Source organism: Leopardus geoffroyi, chromosome B3 (genome assembly GCF_018350155.1).
Source record: "Leopardus geoffroyi isolate Oge1 chromosome B3, O.geoffroyi_Oge1_pat1.0, whole genome shotgun sequence".
Taxonomy (NCBI): domain Eukaryota; kingdom Metazoa; phylum Chordata; class Mammalia; order Carnivora; family Felidae; genus Leopardus; species Leopardus geoffroyi.
The window spans coordinates 109,936,515-109,951,667 of NC_059337.1; the positions used below are offsets into that span (position 1 = coordinate 109,936,515).

A 15,153-nucleotide genomic window follows, 5' to 3' on the forward strand; every position below is an offset into this window, starting at 1 on the left:
ACTGACACAGTATCCTGCAATTGTGTTTTGGTCTGTTTATCTGTACATGTGTTGTATCATCTGAATGCAACGTAACGGTTCACATAAATGGCTTCCACTTTTTTTTTCTCTGGGTTGGCTTTGTGGTATAATCGCTAGACTGTCACAAGATCATTGCCTTAACATACTAACATGTCTTTGGGTCAAAAATTAAAACGACAACTACAGCCAATTGTCTCCTACCTACTCAGGATACTGACAGCTCTGGGGAAAAGTTCACCATCGAGTCTACCATGTTAACAGTGTGTGATTCTGTGCACACACTGTTCCGGTCAACAGGCAGCACCTAAACAGTTAATCTTCAAGGTCTGTGATTTGGACCTTGGTGAAACAGTGAAAGGGCATAAAACCTAACATGTTTTCACTCCAGGTCACCCCCTTCCCTCTTGTGTGGGTTCTGCAGCACTGTGGCAACAGGCCCAGTTAAGGAAAAGGTGGCTGGGTTCGCTTCCCTGTGATTCCCCCAGAGTGGCCACAAGGAGGCAGAGTGGTGCCACGGGAAGGTCACCAACGTTCACAAGAAGCTACACTGAAGGGACTCACCTCCTTATGAACTCGGGGCCTTGAGCAAATCATTCTCTGAATTTCAATTTTTTCTTCTAGAACACAGCAGGCAGGGAAGGTGAGAGGGTGGGGAGAGCCCCGTAGGATAATTTGAAGTTTACAAAGAATGCATGTAAAGCATCTAGCACAGTACAGAATGTGTGTGTTCTCTTAAGCTTTATTTCGCATTCTCTCTTACACTCTGCAGGAACCCTACCAGTCCACCCCTTACTCAGCCATTTTACTGGAGACAAATTACTTTACCACTTCGAACTTCAGTGTTCACATCTGTAAAACTCGTAATGCCCTCCTTGCAGAGTGATCATGAACACTGAAGTCACTAGACAGAAAGCATCATCACGGTGGCTGTCCTATTACAGGTGTTCAACATAGAGGAGGTCATTATTAAAATTATTATCATAGGAGAAAATAGCAAATAAAAAACAACAGGTAGCTAGTGTCCATTACATTTCTTTCAATACAAATAAAATGTTACCAAACAACATATGTTGCACAGGCCACTCTGGCTCATCCTCTATTACTAACCTGAAAATGGGGGCTAGATACACATTTGGCAATTTGTTTAAACAAAGGTTCTTGGATTTTAACAAACTGGGAGGGTTCGATCACATCCAATATTTCTTCCAGCTCCCCAAGGAACATGACCTGTAAGTACATACAAAACGCAAAACCTCAGGTACTTCGTTAAAAAATCCAGATGAATGATGAGGAGTCATGAGAGTTTGTAATGTTTTAAGAAAAATTTACACATAAAACCAAACAGGAAAAAATTAGCATTGTCTTACATTAAATGTTCACTTCATAATGAATTCACCAGAGGGTACTTATGAAAAGCAAAGTCCCTATAGCTTTGAAAATATGATTCCATTTACTTTGGAAAAATTCCTCTACGTGCTACATCTAACCCAGAAAGGGGGGGGGGGGGAGGGAGCACTTACATGTGGCGGCAGGGCCCTTGGGAAATAGCAATGTCCCTGGGGCTCTCCCCTCTTTTGCTCTCACCTAGCTAGCATCTGCCTCCCTACTCTTATTTTTCAAACAGTGGGAAAAGCGGTCCTCCTGCATGATGAACAAAGGTCCACAGTGGCGCATGCAGGTATCTGCTAAGTGTTTCAGCCCCTGCTACGTGCTAGGTGCTGCCGTAGGCTTCACCAGTTAACAGAGACGGAGAGACACAAATGAGCAGGTTCACCCACATGCAGGTACCATTTTAACCCCATTAGCACGCACTGAGCCCATCTCCACGCCTCCACACACTTACGTACACACACTCGTAAGCGCGCACAACTGCCCACCATAAAGCACAACGAGTCTCAGCCTCAGCACTATGTGTCTCAAGAAACTGAGCTTTTAGATGACAAAATGGAGCCAAATCAATAGCACAGTCAACTGTTTTAAATACAACGGAAAAGTTACAGAGAAATAAAAAAGAGTTACCCATTTAGGCACGGAAAAAATAATTACCTTAAAAAAAATTAACTATGCAATTAAAATACGACATATGACAACGTTTTCAAATCTTGAGGTGCATCTGGGCAGCAATGTAGAGTTTAATTTTGTCTAACAGGTATTAAAGAGTCAGATGACTTCTTGAAATTGTATAAAGTAGGGTTTTGGAGAATTGAAACTGATTTGAAAAGGAGGGTATTTCTGTTAAAAGTAATACAAAGTAGGCAGCTGACTCTTGCCATTTGTCAAGACACATAGAGGAGTTCTCCCCCAAGTCTCCCAAAATGTCAAGCTAACAGATGACCTTTCCTGCTGGGCCATTTTCTACATGGTTTCCATAGAACAGTGAGCGCAGGTCTGGCACCCAGCTAGGCTCACAGCTAAGCTAAGAGACTTCCTCCCCTACAACCTCCTCACAGGGCACATGGCTGGTTAGGTCTTAGCAAAAGTACAAATGACTGAAGGTCAGGGATTTCCAGGGCCACTTCTGAAGAGCTGGAACTAGAGGTCTGTAACATAGTTTACAATTGTAGACAGTAAGATCCCATCTATACTCTATTTTAAAATGGGGAGCATTTGGGCTGGTGGCTTTAGCACCTATCTACAGCAACACCAAAACCTCCACACCATGAGGGTGGCCACTAGAAAGGTGACTTCGATAAAGCTAGACAGTGGGGCACGTGACCGGAGCCTGCCTTGGGCTTCGCTGGGACTGAGTGGAGCGTGATAAAAGTTCAGGGTTCAGGAATCAGGGTGGCGGATTCTGACCCACTCCCTTCCACTTAGCGTCTACTCAGGCAGGCTACTTCAGCTCTCCATGCTTCCATTTTAAAACTAGTAACATGTGAATATTTACAGACATGCCTGACAGAGATAAAATGAAGATTAGACGAGATCATGGATTTTTACACATACTTATCGGCTCAGAGCCTGACACTCTACAAAGTATTTAGTAAGTTATTAACACGCTGACATTAAGCACTTACCTCTTTTTGACTACATGTTTTAGGCCAAAATTTCATTAACCCCCTAATAACCTAAAATGAAAAGGAGAAAAACAATGGTACTTAATTGTCCACATAGACTCTATGAAAAGTAGTCATTTTGAAGTCTTTTGAAATTATGGAAAAAATACTTACTGGTTCTGTGAGTGAAGGATCTTTCTCCAGAAACTGTACTATGCAATATGCCAGCTGGAGAAACAGAAAAATGAAAGACAAAATTGGAAATGCTATATACTCAAAAGGGCTCAAAGATACATCAAAACTTCCTACAAAGTTTCTAGACTCTGGTTTTAGTAATTTCATGTTCAATTCATTCTAAAAATATAATATATATAAAATGAAATAAAAAGCTACTTTTTCAAGCCAAAGATTGACACTAATAACGCCCCAGGGGAATTTTGTTAAAAAAAAAAAAAAAAAAAAAAGGATACTGAGACATGAAGTATCCAGCTAATGAAAAGCAGAAATATCACATTCAGTATATTCTGAAAGTATCTCATCTACATACAGTCTAAGCTACATCGCATGGGCTTCCTTTCTCTCTGTGCCAACATCAACAGCACGGGGTTTTACTGTGGCTCCAGAAGAGTCCTACACGAAAGGCAGGCACTTACTAAACCTCTTGCTGACCGCCTAAAGTGGCCCATGCAGGCTGAAGCGGTTTCGTGAAGAGATAAAAGGTTGTACCTGCCACAGTTAGAACCGGGAGAAATGTGAAGTTTTACATCTGATGCTAGCCCAGCTAGGTAAGAATTCTTTTACACACGATCATGAAATGTGATTTCAAAAACCAGAGGCAAGATTTGTAAAAGGGCTCGTAAAGATTTTTGGACAAGAAATCCACCCTTGCGAAACAACATTTTGATGGTGTTCTAAATTGGAAACATATGGACTAATTTTTCCTCGAAACACAGAATTTCACATTTAAAGAGGAACACTGCTCAGAAAAATGTGTGACATTTTTATGCAAACTCAAAACATTCCCATTGGTTTGGAATACTAAAATTAAAATGCCACTACATCATTTATCTGTCCCCTAGGGACACACGTACCACGCAAGGCAGTGTTAGCATGGAAACCAGACTTGGGACAAGACAGAGGATGCTTTTTAAAGTCCTATAGAGGCTAAAAATAAAAAGATGTGAAAGTACTGATTGATTTGTTTACTTGGGAGTGTGTTTATTTGCCTGGAGAAAGTGAGAAGGAAATAGTGAATTAACCACAAGAGGGGGCAGAGAGCAAGTGACAGGCTGATGCAAATGAGGATGAGATCAAATATTCCAGAACACTCAAAAACGATTACAAGTCCAGAGATCTAAATCTGGAAAACACACATATTTTATTCTACGTTCAATATATAATTTTGTGCACTAGTCAAGTCATTAAAGTTCTCTGTAAAATGAGATGGCGGAATAGATGTTCCTCCCTCTTGAAAAATACTCCCATGATTCCCTTATGCATAGAAAACATTAACACACATTTTAATTTTCCTTGGGAAGTATTTTATACTTGAACGAGTTTGTTTGTTTGTTTGTTTACGTAAGGAAATATCAATATCAAAGAAACACTGAGTTTATAAACTTTTAATTTTGTTTCCAAAAGAACTTGCATAAAATTCTACCTGGGCATGGAAGAGTGATAGGCTCCTGACAGTGTGTAAAGGGATCAACACTTTCACCAGAAACTGTTTGTGTTCTGCCTTAAGAGGTAAAGCAAAGCCATTGATAATACTAGGAAAAAGAAAAAAGAAACATGAATTAGCAGCGTGATCACAACCAGCTAAACCGAGACCACCTGTTCATGGAAGGACCAGGTGAAATCGGAATCAGTTTCTGTTGGGTCCAGAACAACCTAAACCCCACCCCAGTGGCATCCAAGATTTCCCAGTTACTTCAAAGAGCACATTTAAGCAGGAAGGAAATTAAAGACAATTTGCTGATGATCTCCTAGCATGGGCTCTCATGCTCTTAAACCGAGTAAATGATTCTGAGCAACAGAAAGCTCTTCGATCAAAGACTCTTTATTTTTCCTTCCCCCTAAAACTGCTCACTTATGACCCTTTCCGTTTGTAGACATCATTCCTGGAATTTCTTCTCAGACCAAGAATACCACAGATACAGAGCCCAGCCTGGGGAAATCACAGAAAAAACCATGGGACTCCACCTTCTTTTTCTCCTCCTATTAGGGGGAGAGACTAAGTAATCACATTGTCCAGTTACATTAACCTCCCTTGTGTGTAGAAACCTACACAACAGCTGTCTCTTTCCAATTCATTCCACTCGTCCAGGCAGCAGCTGTTCAAGAACCACACCTGGGTACATGGCTCCTGTGAAAAAGGCAATCCTTCCAATTTATCTGAACTTGCGGTCAAAAGATATGGCAAAGGACAGGTAGCCTAGAAACTAACAAGAATAAGGTGTTTTGGAGTAACTGGCCTGGCTGCAATCAGATGTACTGTCTCTGTAGCAATGAACAAACTGTTAGCTCTTTCAGTCATTCCGGTAGAATTAGGAATGCCTAATTGTGGAACAAGGGGGAACAAGAAATCACGTCTTGTAGGGTCAGCTGGGAAATAGGCTAAGGCACAAATTAGAGTACCCGATGTACATACAGCAAGAGATCTAGGTCGGAGTTGCCCTGTGCCACTTGAATCTAATTTGCAAAATGTTATTCACCTGAGATTAGCAATTAGCTAAAAATGTGCTTACCTTCCTAATATTTCCAGCAGTTCGGCTACACCATTGAAGTGTTCTGTTTCATAAACAAACCTTTTTTAAAAAGGAAAGAAAGAATAAAGTCAGTACATGATGTTCAAGTATTTGATGTTTACTTAACACTTCTATGAAACCACCAATTTTACTTGTCCTCCCCCCCACCCTTCACTTACCTTAGAAAAATATTGTTAATCTGTTTTCGGATAAATGCTCTAAGACCAAGAAATTTGCCATAAATTCTGTGTAAGACTGTTTTTAAGTAGTCCCGTTCCCGAGGGTCTTCGCTGTCAAATAGCTCCAAAAGCTGTTGTAAATGAAAGACAGAGTAGAAGTCAGAAGTGGTTTCAGGAAAGGATTTAGGAGTTCTGCCACTCATGATTTAAAATCCCTCCCTCCTTTCCTTCCTCAAAAGTTTATTATGGGCCAGGCACAGTGCTAGTCTTTGGAAATACAAAGATAAATCAGTCAGACAAGGGGCTTACATTCTAATGAAGAGATAAACACAATAATAATCATCATAACAACAGTAAGAGGTAACACACATACTGCACTTAGCACGATTATCATGCAACTTTCTAAGCAATCTACTTATGTTAATCCTTCCTATAAAGTAGTGTTATCCCCATTTTACAGATGAGGAAATTGGGGCTCAGAGATCGTTGGGCAACTTGCCCTTGGTCTCACACTAATAAATGGCAAAGCTGGGGTTTGAAACCAAACAACTGATGCCCTAGAGTCTGTGATTTCAGCTGCCGCACTCCTATAACAAACTACCTACTGAGCTCATGTTCCAAATACACAGTTAGGATAAGCCTTCAGCTCCACCCGAGCATGCAGGTAAATGAATCAACCTAAACCAAAGCCAACATCTAAAAGCCCCCAGTGATCCTGGCAGTGTTCTCTTTGTAGAGCGTGGTTCTTGTTACACAGGTGTACTCACTTTGTAAACACTCACTGAGGTGAACATTTATGATTTCTGTATGTTTATTATACATGGATGACATTCTTTGAACTTCCACTCACTTGTAATCTACAGTCAGTAACTGAATCCTGATAAGATATCAACTTATGTCAACAACAAAACCTGTACATGAACGTTCACAGCGGCATGATTCACAATAGCGCAAAGTGGAAACAACCCTAATGGCCATCAACTAATGCACGGATGAGCAAAATGTGCTACAATGGACTATTATTCAGCCCACAAAAAGGAATGAAGTACTGATACCACACGGAGGAGCCTCTGAAACATCATGCAAAGTGAAAGAAGCCAAACACACGGGCCACATACTGTAGGAGCAGGCAAATCCACAGATTTGCAGAATGAAGAATGTCTGCTAAGGAGTATGGCGTTTCTTTGCGGGATGCTAAAACACGTTCTGTGATTATATAGCAGTCATGCATACACAACTTGGTGAATATACTAAACAACACTAAGTTGGAAACTTTTTTAAAAGGGTGGATTTTACGGTATGTGAATTATATTTCAATAAAGCTCTTCTTTTTCTTTCTTTCTTTTTTTTTTTTTTAAATGACAGTGGGCAGCTTCCTCCAGCTGAAGAACAAACTTGAAGACTGGTTTGAATTTTACAGAGTTCCTCATACATTCATTATCATCACAATAAAACAAGACTCACAGTTTATACTAAAGTTGACTTTACAGCAAAACATCTCAAGAGCATACTGACAGTATACAAATGAACACAGACTACGCTAATTACCAAAAAAGCTATCAAGACACACGTAAGCATGATTTCAGGTGATTAAGACATGAGGCTGACAGCAGAAGAATAACTCAGTGGGCAGTAATCAAATAAATTGTCTGCTTTTGCTTGGTGCTTTTCGTTGAACAAAGACACAATTACAGACAAAGAATGGCCCTTCAAATAACGGCAGGAAGTACAAACTGAAGGAGAATCTTCCAAATTGGGCAGGGACAGAAATGCAATTTTTGGCTACACAATGTCATCCATCGATCTATCCGTCCACCCGTCTGTCCATTCAAAAATCAAGTACCTCAAATAAATATGTCTGCCTATTCAGAGCCAGCCACTGGGCAAGGTGTCAGAGATACGACAGTGAGCAAGACAGACACAATCAGCTTTCACAAAGCCAAGTCCAAATGAGCGATACCGGTGAACAGGCAGCATAAGTGGTTTAGGATGCTATATGAACACACAGCAGACAAATCCACTCTACTGGGGAGAAGTGGAGTGGTAGGGAAGGCTTCTGGAGGAAGTGACATCCAGACAGACCCATGAAGAAATGAGAAGGCTGAAGTGGAGGGAGAGCGTTCATGGCAGGCTCAACAGCACATACCTTCACCAGCAGCCCATCAGAATAGAAGCTGTTAAGACAACTGCCGTCTCTCTGCCCCGTCAGCCATGCAGTCCATCAACCAATCAATCAATGTCCGCACATGCCAAGAACTGTCCTTGTTACTGTGCACACACACACTAGTGAAAAACTTGGGAGCCCACAGGGAAAGCAATGAGCAAGTCGACTACACACTTCCACAGGGAACACTCTAAGAAGGAAAGGTATGTGGCCCCATAAACGAAAAGGTCCCAGGGGCCCAGTATCTCTTATCTACCACACACACAAAATGACATAAGATCTCTAACCTACTCATCCTACTCCTTGTTAATGGAAATAATTAACCTTTTAAGTTCTACTTTTTAATCTGGTTTCTATTTTTAGGTGTTATAAAAGGGTTTAATGGGTAATTTGCAACCAACATAAGAGAAGGTTTGAGGGGGTGTACTGTTAGCAAAACCTGAATCAACTATGCTTATGTACTATTAATCTTAAGAGTTTAATGAAAATATAATTAAGCAAAAATTATTTAACTTGCGTTTTCATTAGGCACTCAAAAAAACATGCATCACCAGGCATCTAACTTAAGTCATTTACAAAGCCACAAATAGTATCATCATATATGATGTCCTATGAGAAAGAAAGATAAATTACATTATATAAATTACTTTTTTGCGGCTCTATAGAACACATTTTTGGTGAGTTCATGATATAAAAGACAAAAGAAAAAGTATAACAACACACAGGTCGAGAAAAGGAGGAGAGGGATGAGCTCTGCTTTCCAAAACAAAATGACACACTTGTGCTTAGTCATATAGACACGGCCCACAAAAAAGCAATGAGAAATCTCATCCAGCATCTGTAAATGCCTAGTGAACTGCACTCCCTACAATATAGCAGGCAACTTGTTGTCAGAGAAAAGCTGGAGAGTTTCCAAGGTGACTACAGCGCAAAGACAGACCTGTCAACATGCTGACTCCTAGTTTACAAAGCCAGCTTTCCTGAAGCTCACAAACAGGGATGAACTGGGGAGTGATTTAGCCAAAGAACCCTCCTTTGAACCTAATCATAAATCTCCAGGGACATGAAAAGGGCAAAATGAAAAAGGCAGTTAGGGTCTCCCAATCAGACATGGGAGACTGAAACTCTCTCCTGCATCCCCCCTGAGATTAGAATAAAAGAATAAAAATGGAAGAAACCCACGGGGCAAAGAGGAATGGAGAGCAGATGAGACAAATTTACACGTTTTTCAAAGATGGAAAGTGGATGGCAAGGGGTAACTATCTTAGGTTTCCTCTTTCTCCACTCTGCTAAGTGTTTTTCCATCCTGCCAGCAAGGAAGGGAGCCAACAAGAAGCAAGCCAGTTCACACTAGAGAACCCTTAAAAGGCTTAAGAACTGAAGACACCAGATATATTTGATGGCAAGGGTGTGGGGAGCTAAAAACAGGAGGGCTGGTTGAAAGTTTGTCGAAAGAGTAACAAGACCTCCCAGATCCGTGTCCCAAGCAGTGGACTAAAGATTTACAATCAAAATCTGGAGAGAATAAGCACTCAAGTCTCTCAGCTTCAAGACACTGTACACAGCTAAGTGAAAAATAAAAAAAAAAGGGGGGGGGATTAAATAACAGTCAGCATGCTGAAGAATGAGACTTCTGCCGGTCCCTTTGCCTAAGCCCTCAAAATCCTGGATGAGGTAGGAGATAGGAAGGTCCCTTTTGAGGGACCTCAGCCTCAGCCTCTTGACAGCCTCAAGAGGAAACACCTGTTGATACAGATATTTGAGGGTTTGTCATTGAAAGAGCAAGGTCTCTGCCCAATGTGCTAAGTGTCTCCCATTTGTGTGCATGCATGCACACATGCGTGCTCACACACACACACGCGTGCTCTAAGAAGGCTCTTCAATGGTTCCTCTCTGATGACTAACATGTAACTATGAAGCCAAGGATCACCAGCATTCTAACACAAAAGAGACCAAAACAAACAATCATAAAGACATCAGAGGAAAGAGCCACAATGCAAGCAAAGAAACAAACAAACCAAAAAAACAAAAAAAAAAAACCTGCAAAAAAGAACTTATCCCCAGAAATAAACAAACCTATTGGATCCCTGGAACAAAACAGAGCAACTACAGATGGATATTCAGAAAATAAAAAGAACTTCTGGAAATTCAAGATGTAACAGAAATAAAACTTCCAGAAGAACTGCAACATTACAATGAGCAAATCTATCCTGAAAGAATAGAAGAAGACAGTATATAGAAGAAAGAAGGTAACTAGAGGATCCATCTGGAAGGTCCAACACATTCCAAACAGGCACAGAGAACAGACACACAGACACAAAAACAAAGCACATGAAATTATCTAAGAAAGAATTCAATGCAATTTTCCAGAAAAAGGGGACATGAGTTTCGATACCACTAAGGGCCAGTATGTTCTCTGCACAATTAATAAACAAAGACCTACAGCAAAGCACATCAGTTTGAATTATGTGGACACTGGGGACAAAGAAAAGATCTCAAAAGCGAAGAGAGAAAATAGGTCACTATAAAGGATAAGGAGTCCCAGTTGGCGCAGGCCTTCTCAATACCAATACTGGAAGTAGAAGACAATCTAGAACTCCCTAAAACATCTGAGAGAATATGAGTTCTAACCCATAAAGCTATACCTAGCCAAAATGTCAATCAAGTGTGTGGGTAGAATAAAGACATGTTCAGAGAAGCAGGTCTCGAAAACTTACAACCCATTCATACCTTCTTAGGAAGCATCTAGAAAATGTATTCTGCCAAAATCAAAGAGAGGGAGATAAGCAAGCAAAGAGTGCAGAAGCAGAGTGCAGAAGAGTGGCAAAGGGAAATCCCAGGATAACTACGGTGGATACAGCCTAGAGGAAGCCACCAGTGCCAACCAGAGCAAGATGCCCAGAGCTCCAGCTCTGGGAAGGAGACCTTCAGGGAAAACAATGGAACTACAGACTAGCCAATGTGTGGGCCAGACTGAGAAAAGCTGTATATTGCACTCAGAGAAGAACGGAGGGATGAACTAGTAACCAATACCCAGAAAAGCAAGCATGTGAAAAATATGGCAACTATTAATTCTAGGGGGTTAAAAAAAAAAAAAAAAAAAAAAGCTCTACAGGAGAAGAAACGCAATTATAGCATAACATGTGCCTTGGCTGAGAACAACACGTACACTAATGCAAACACTACAATTTCATTAAATTTTGTGACACAACTACATTGTTGAGATATAAAGGAAGAGATAGAGAGGGAGACATATAAAGATATACAGTAGGAAAAGATTTTAAAAAATCAAGGAACAGCAGCATTAAGAATGCAATTTAGAGAAATGGAAATCATACAAGGAAATACATGTAAACTGCTAGAAGACTTGAATGTGGTTACCTCTAGGGATTGAGACTCTGGGTTGGGGAAGGATGAGTTAGAAGAGTGTTATTTTTCTTTATAAATCATATAAATACATTTGAATTACTTAATAGGCATTACTTTGTTAATTAAAACTTTTTTCAAAATTCAGGGCAAAAGGTTTGAAACAAAACGTCCAACTGCCCTCTACTAGGATAAAGAAGCAACTACCCTGCCCTCCATTCCATGTAAAGAAATATTAAATGTAAAGAATATCAGAAATGCTCAAGTGAACAATCAATGTAATTGGTATTCTAAATGTTTTCATCCAAATTAAAATCAGGTCTCCAAATTTCTGGCTTTGCTTTTAACTTTAGCTATTCTACAACCTGAAAAATGATATCTCCTGAACACCTTTACCGTGACCAGGTAATGCACGTGGAGAAAACAGCCCAGAACCAAGCAACGAGAGCCAACAGCAGCCTGACTCCAATGAATGAGAACAACTCAAGAGGACCAACGTATGAAATGAGCTCATCTGGGGGCACCACTGAAAGCACGGTGGGGACAAGGGGTGGAAAGGCTGCACGCTGTAAGCTTCTAGCAATTCTGACTTCAAGACTCTGATGGAAACTCAGTATAAAGATTTCAAAGGTGGAAGTCACACAAACACGAACAACTCTGTCAAGTCATATGCTTTTATTTTCTTCCTAATTTCTATTCTTCCCACATACTAGAGAAGTCCATTGTTTTCTCCCTCAACAAAACCTTGCAATTTAAAATCTTAAGACAATCAATTTGGTCAGCATTTCAAGAAAGACCTAATAATGCAGGCAGGGACTAGTCACATAATTTGTGGAGCCCAATGCAAAATGAGAATGTGGGGCTCCTTGTTCAAAAACTAGTAGGAATTTCTGGGACGCATGGGTGGCTCAGTGGGCTAAGCAACCGACTTCGGTTCAGGTCATGATCTCACGTCTCGTGAGTTCGAGCCCAGTGTCGGGGCACTGTGCTGACAGTTCAGAGCCAGGAGCCTTCTTCAGATTCTCTCTGCCCCTCCCTGCTCACGCTGTCTCTCGCTGTCTCTCTCTCTCTCAAAAATAGAAATTAAACATTAAAAAAAATTAAAAACCATTAAGAATTTCAAGACCCCAATGGCAAAACATTAAACCAAGAGCAGGGCCCTTCTCAGCCTGGGGCCCGTGTCATCGCCCAAGCTGCGCAACCAGAAAGCTGGCTCTGAATGCAGGAGTCCGGGCAGGAAAGCCCTTTCCCAAGGTTCTTAAGTTACAGGTTGCACTGGAGGGGATGAGGTGAAGAGGCAGTTTACCGTTCATCGGTAATGGCTACCTGATAAAATTCCTGATAGAAATAAATTCTCTAAAGCTTTATATGCTACAGCCTCTGAGAGAGAATGTAAACATTTTGGCATATTCAAGGAACTTATTTGGAAAATAGCTCTTTGTATCAGAGCTGACGTTCAAGGCCTCATGAAATTTATTTCAGTTTAAAACTTAAAAGTTTTTAACAGGTTGCTGTGTGTCACGTCCAATTTGTCTTGAGTTTTTAAAACACAATAACGAAACGTCACTTTTAAGGACAGGGTAAATGATTTGCATAATTTGCATGGTAATTATCGCACCTTTCAGCTTAAATATAACTGCAAATGTGAAATACAAATTACTAAGTTGCAATCTCCAGCAGTACATATGTTTACGGGGACACTTGAACAGTATGTCTCTTAGCAACCACTGACTGCTTTTCAGATTTGCAGAGTGGTTGAAAGCAGTCTTTAGAAATATGCTACTAAACTCTTGCCACGATAATACACCCAACGAAATAATTCAAGGTTTGGCAACTCATTTTTTGATCGGGTGGGGGAAGGAGAGATCATAAAGAAACCACTTTCCCAACTGTCCTAACACAGATGAAAATTATCTTTATTGCGAATAGACACGTGTGTTCCATAAGCCAAAGTCAGCCTGCACACCTGTAGCTATACAAGGCTGTTGCTAAATCTAAAATCAACATGATCATAGACACAAGTGTACTATGCAATCAAGTGACTCTCTAGATAAATCTGACAGCTTTCTTTTATAAAGACTTAGATTAAGTATATAAGAAATGCTAAAGGTTACGTAAATCTAGATTTAATAACAATTACAGTGAAATTTAAGCAAGCCACTCAGTCATACCATTCTTAAATAAAAAACAGCAAACCCTTCAAAGGTACAAGTTACAGAGAGTTCTGTCTGGCCCGTACAAAAATCTGGATTTCCGGGTTCTCTTGACCTCTTGAGGTCACTGCTGTCTCCATCACTCCTTCCTGTCACACTCAGACTACTTCATTCCGTACCACTTGTCTGGCCTCAATAAATATTTGGATGTCCTATCTTTCCTTCTCACCTATTTTTTTAAGTTTATATATTTGTTTTGAGAGACAGAGAGAGAGATAAGAGCATGAGGAGGAGAAGGGAAGAGAGAGAGAGAGAGAGAGAGAGAGAGAGAGAGAGAGAGAGAGAGAGAGAGAGAAAGAATCTCAAGCAGGTTCCACGCTATCAGCACAGAACCCAACGTGGGGCTTGATCCCATACACCGTGAGATCACAACCTGAGCCGAAATCAAGAGTCAGACGCCTAACCGACTGAGCCACCCAGGCACCTCTGCTTCTTCTCACCTATTAAAAGTCTATGCTCCTGGCACTAATACACATTCACTTCTAACACTGGAAGAAATCAGTTGGTGAAATGAATCCAAGGACAGGAGAGACCACATTTAACACCTGAAAAAAATCTCAATAGCCAGAGTCCAAAGGGGTTTTTTTTTTTTTTTTTTGACTTTTATAAAGGTAAAAGTCAAATTTCAAGAAAAAATTCATAACATGGGGGTTAAGATGTTGACAGACAAATACCATGTGACTTCACAGACTGAGGCTATTCTAGAAAATATGATGAAAGAAGATTCTTAGTGTTGTCAGGAACTGTCCTAAGTGCCTATGCATGTATTCACTTAATAAATCTCCACAACCACCTCTCAACAAAACTACGATTATGCTGTGGATATTTTGCATCTACTTTCCAGATGAGGGAACGGAGGCAACACAGTTATATAACTTGCCCAAGGTCATGCACTAAAAAATGGCAGAGCCTGAATTCAAACCAGTCTATCCACTTCACCTCTAATCTATACTGCTTCCTGATGAGGAAGAAAAATGAGTAGTGTTGAGAATGGTTCTTGGGGCAACACTGGAAGTTTTCCACTGAGCGTCAGATTTTAAAAGGACACATACAAGTGATGAAAACAAATGTTAAGTATAAATGAATGGTGTAGTCTTACAAAAACAGTCTTATGAAGGCTAATGCACAGAGTCAGCTGAGGTTGATGAAAAATGCAACGCAACAAAGTGAGACTTAGTAAATAACTTATTTATAATTTTATTAAATAAAATTTAAAAATTACTAACGTAATAATCACTGCTGATAACATACATGTTCATTTTTTAAATGTAAAAAATGGAGAAATACAAAAAATCAGAAAGTAACGTTCTTCACACTTAATCACATTCTACCAGACAATTAATAACAGTTTGCCTTCCAAAACTTTTAGTGCATATACAAATATTCCTTTTCCCTAAAATACGAGACTCAAATTCAAAAACATACTGTTCCATAATATGCATGTTTCACTTCAAAACAGATCTTGTG

At 40.2% G+C, this 15,153-nt stretch overlaps 1 protein-coding gene across 4 annotated transcripts in view; it reads right to left on the reverse strand.

The window, feature by feature from the left end:
* Positions 1-15,153, reverse strand: part of PPP2R5E (protein phosphatase 2 regulatory subunit B'epsilon) — a 148,495-nt gene that overhangs the window by 15,565 nt on the left and 117,777 nt on the right. For all 4 annotated transcript variants that reach the window (XM_045451196.1, XM_045451194.1, XM_045451197.1 and 1 more), the window contains exons 6-11: positions 5,944-6,074; positions 5,765-5,824; positions 4,678-4,786; positions 3,192-3,245; positions 3,039-3,089; positions 1,129-1,248 (exon numbers count right to left, since the gene is read on the reverse strand). In XM_045451196.1, coding sequence (XP_045307152.1) covers positions 1,129-1,248; positions 3,039-3,089; positions 3,192-3,245; positions 4,678-4,786; positions 5,765-5,824; positions 5,944-6,074 — 525 coding nt within the window. The remainder of the gene's footprint in view (positions 1-1,128; positions 1,249-3,038; positions 3,090-3,191; positions 3,246-4,677; positions 4,787-5,764; positions 5,825-5,943; positions 6,075-15,153) is intronic.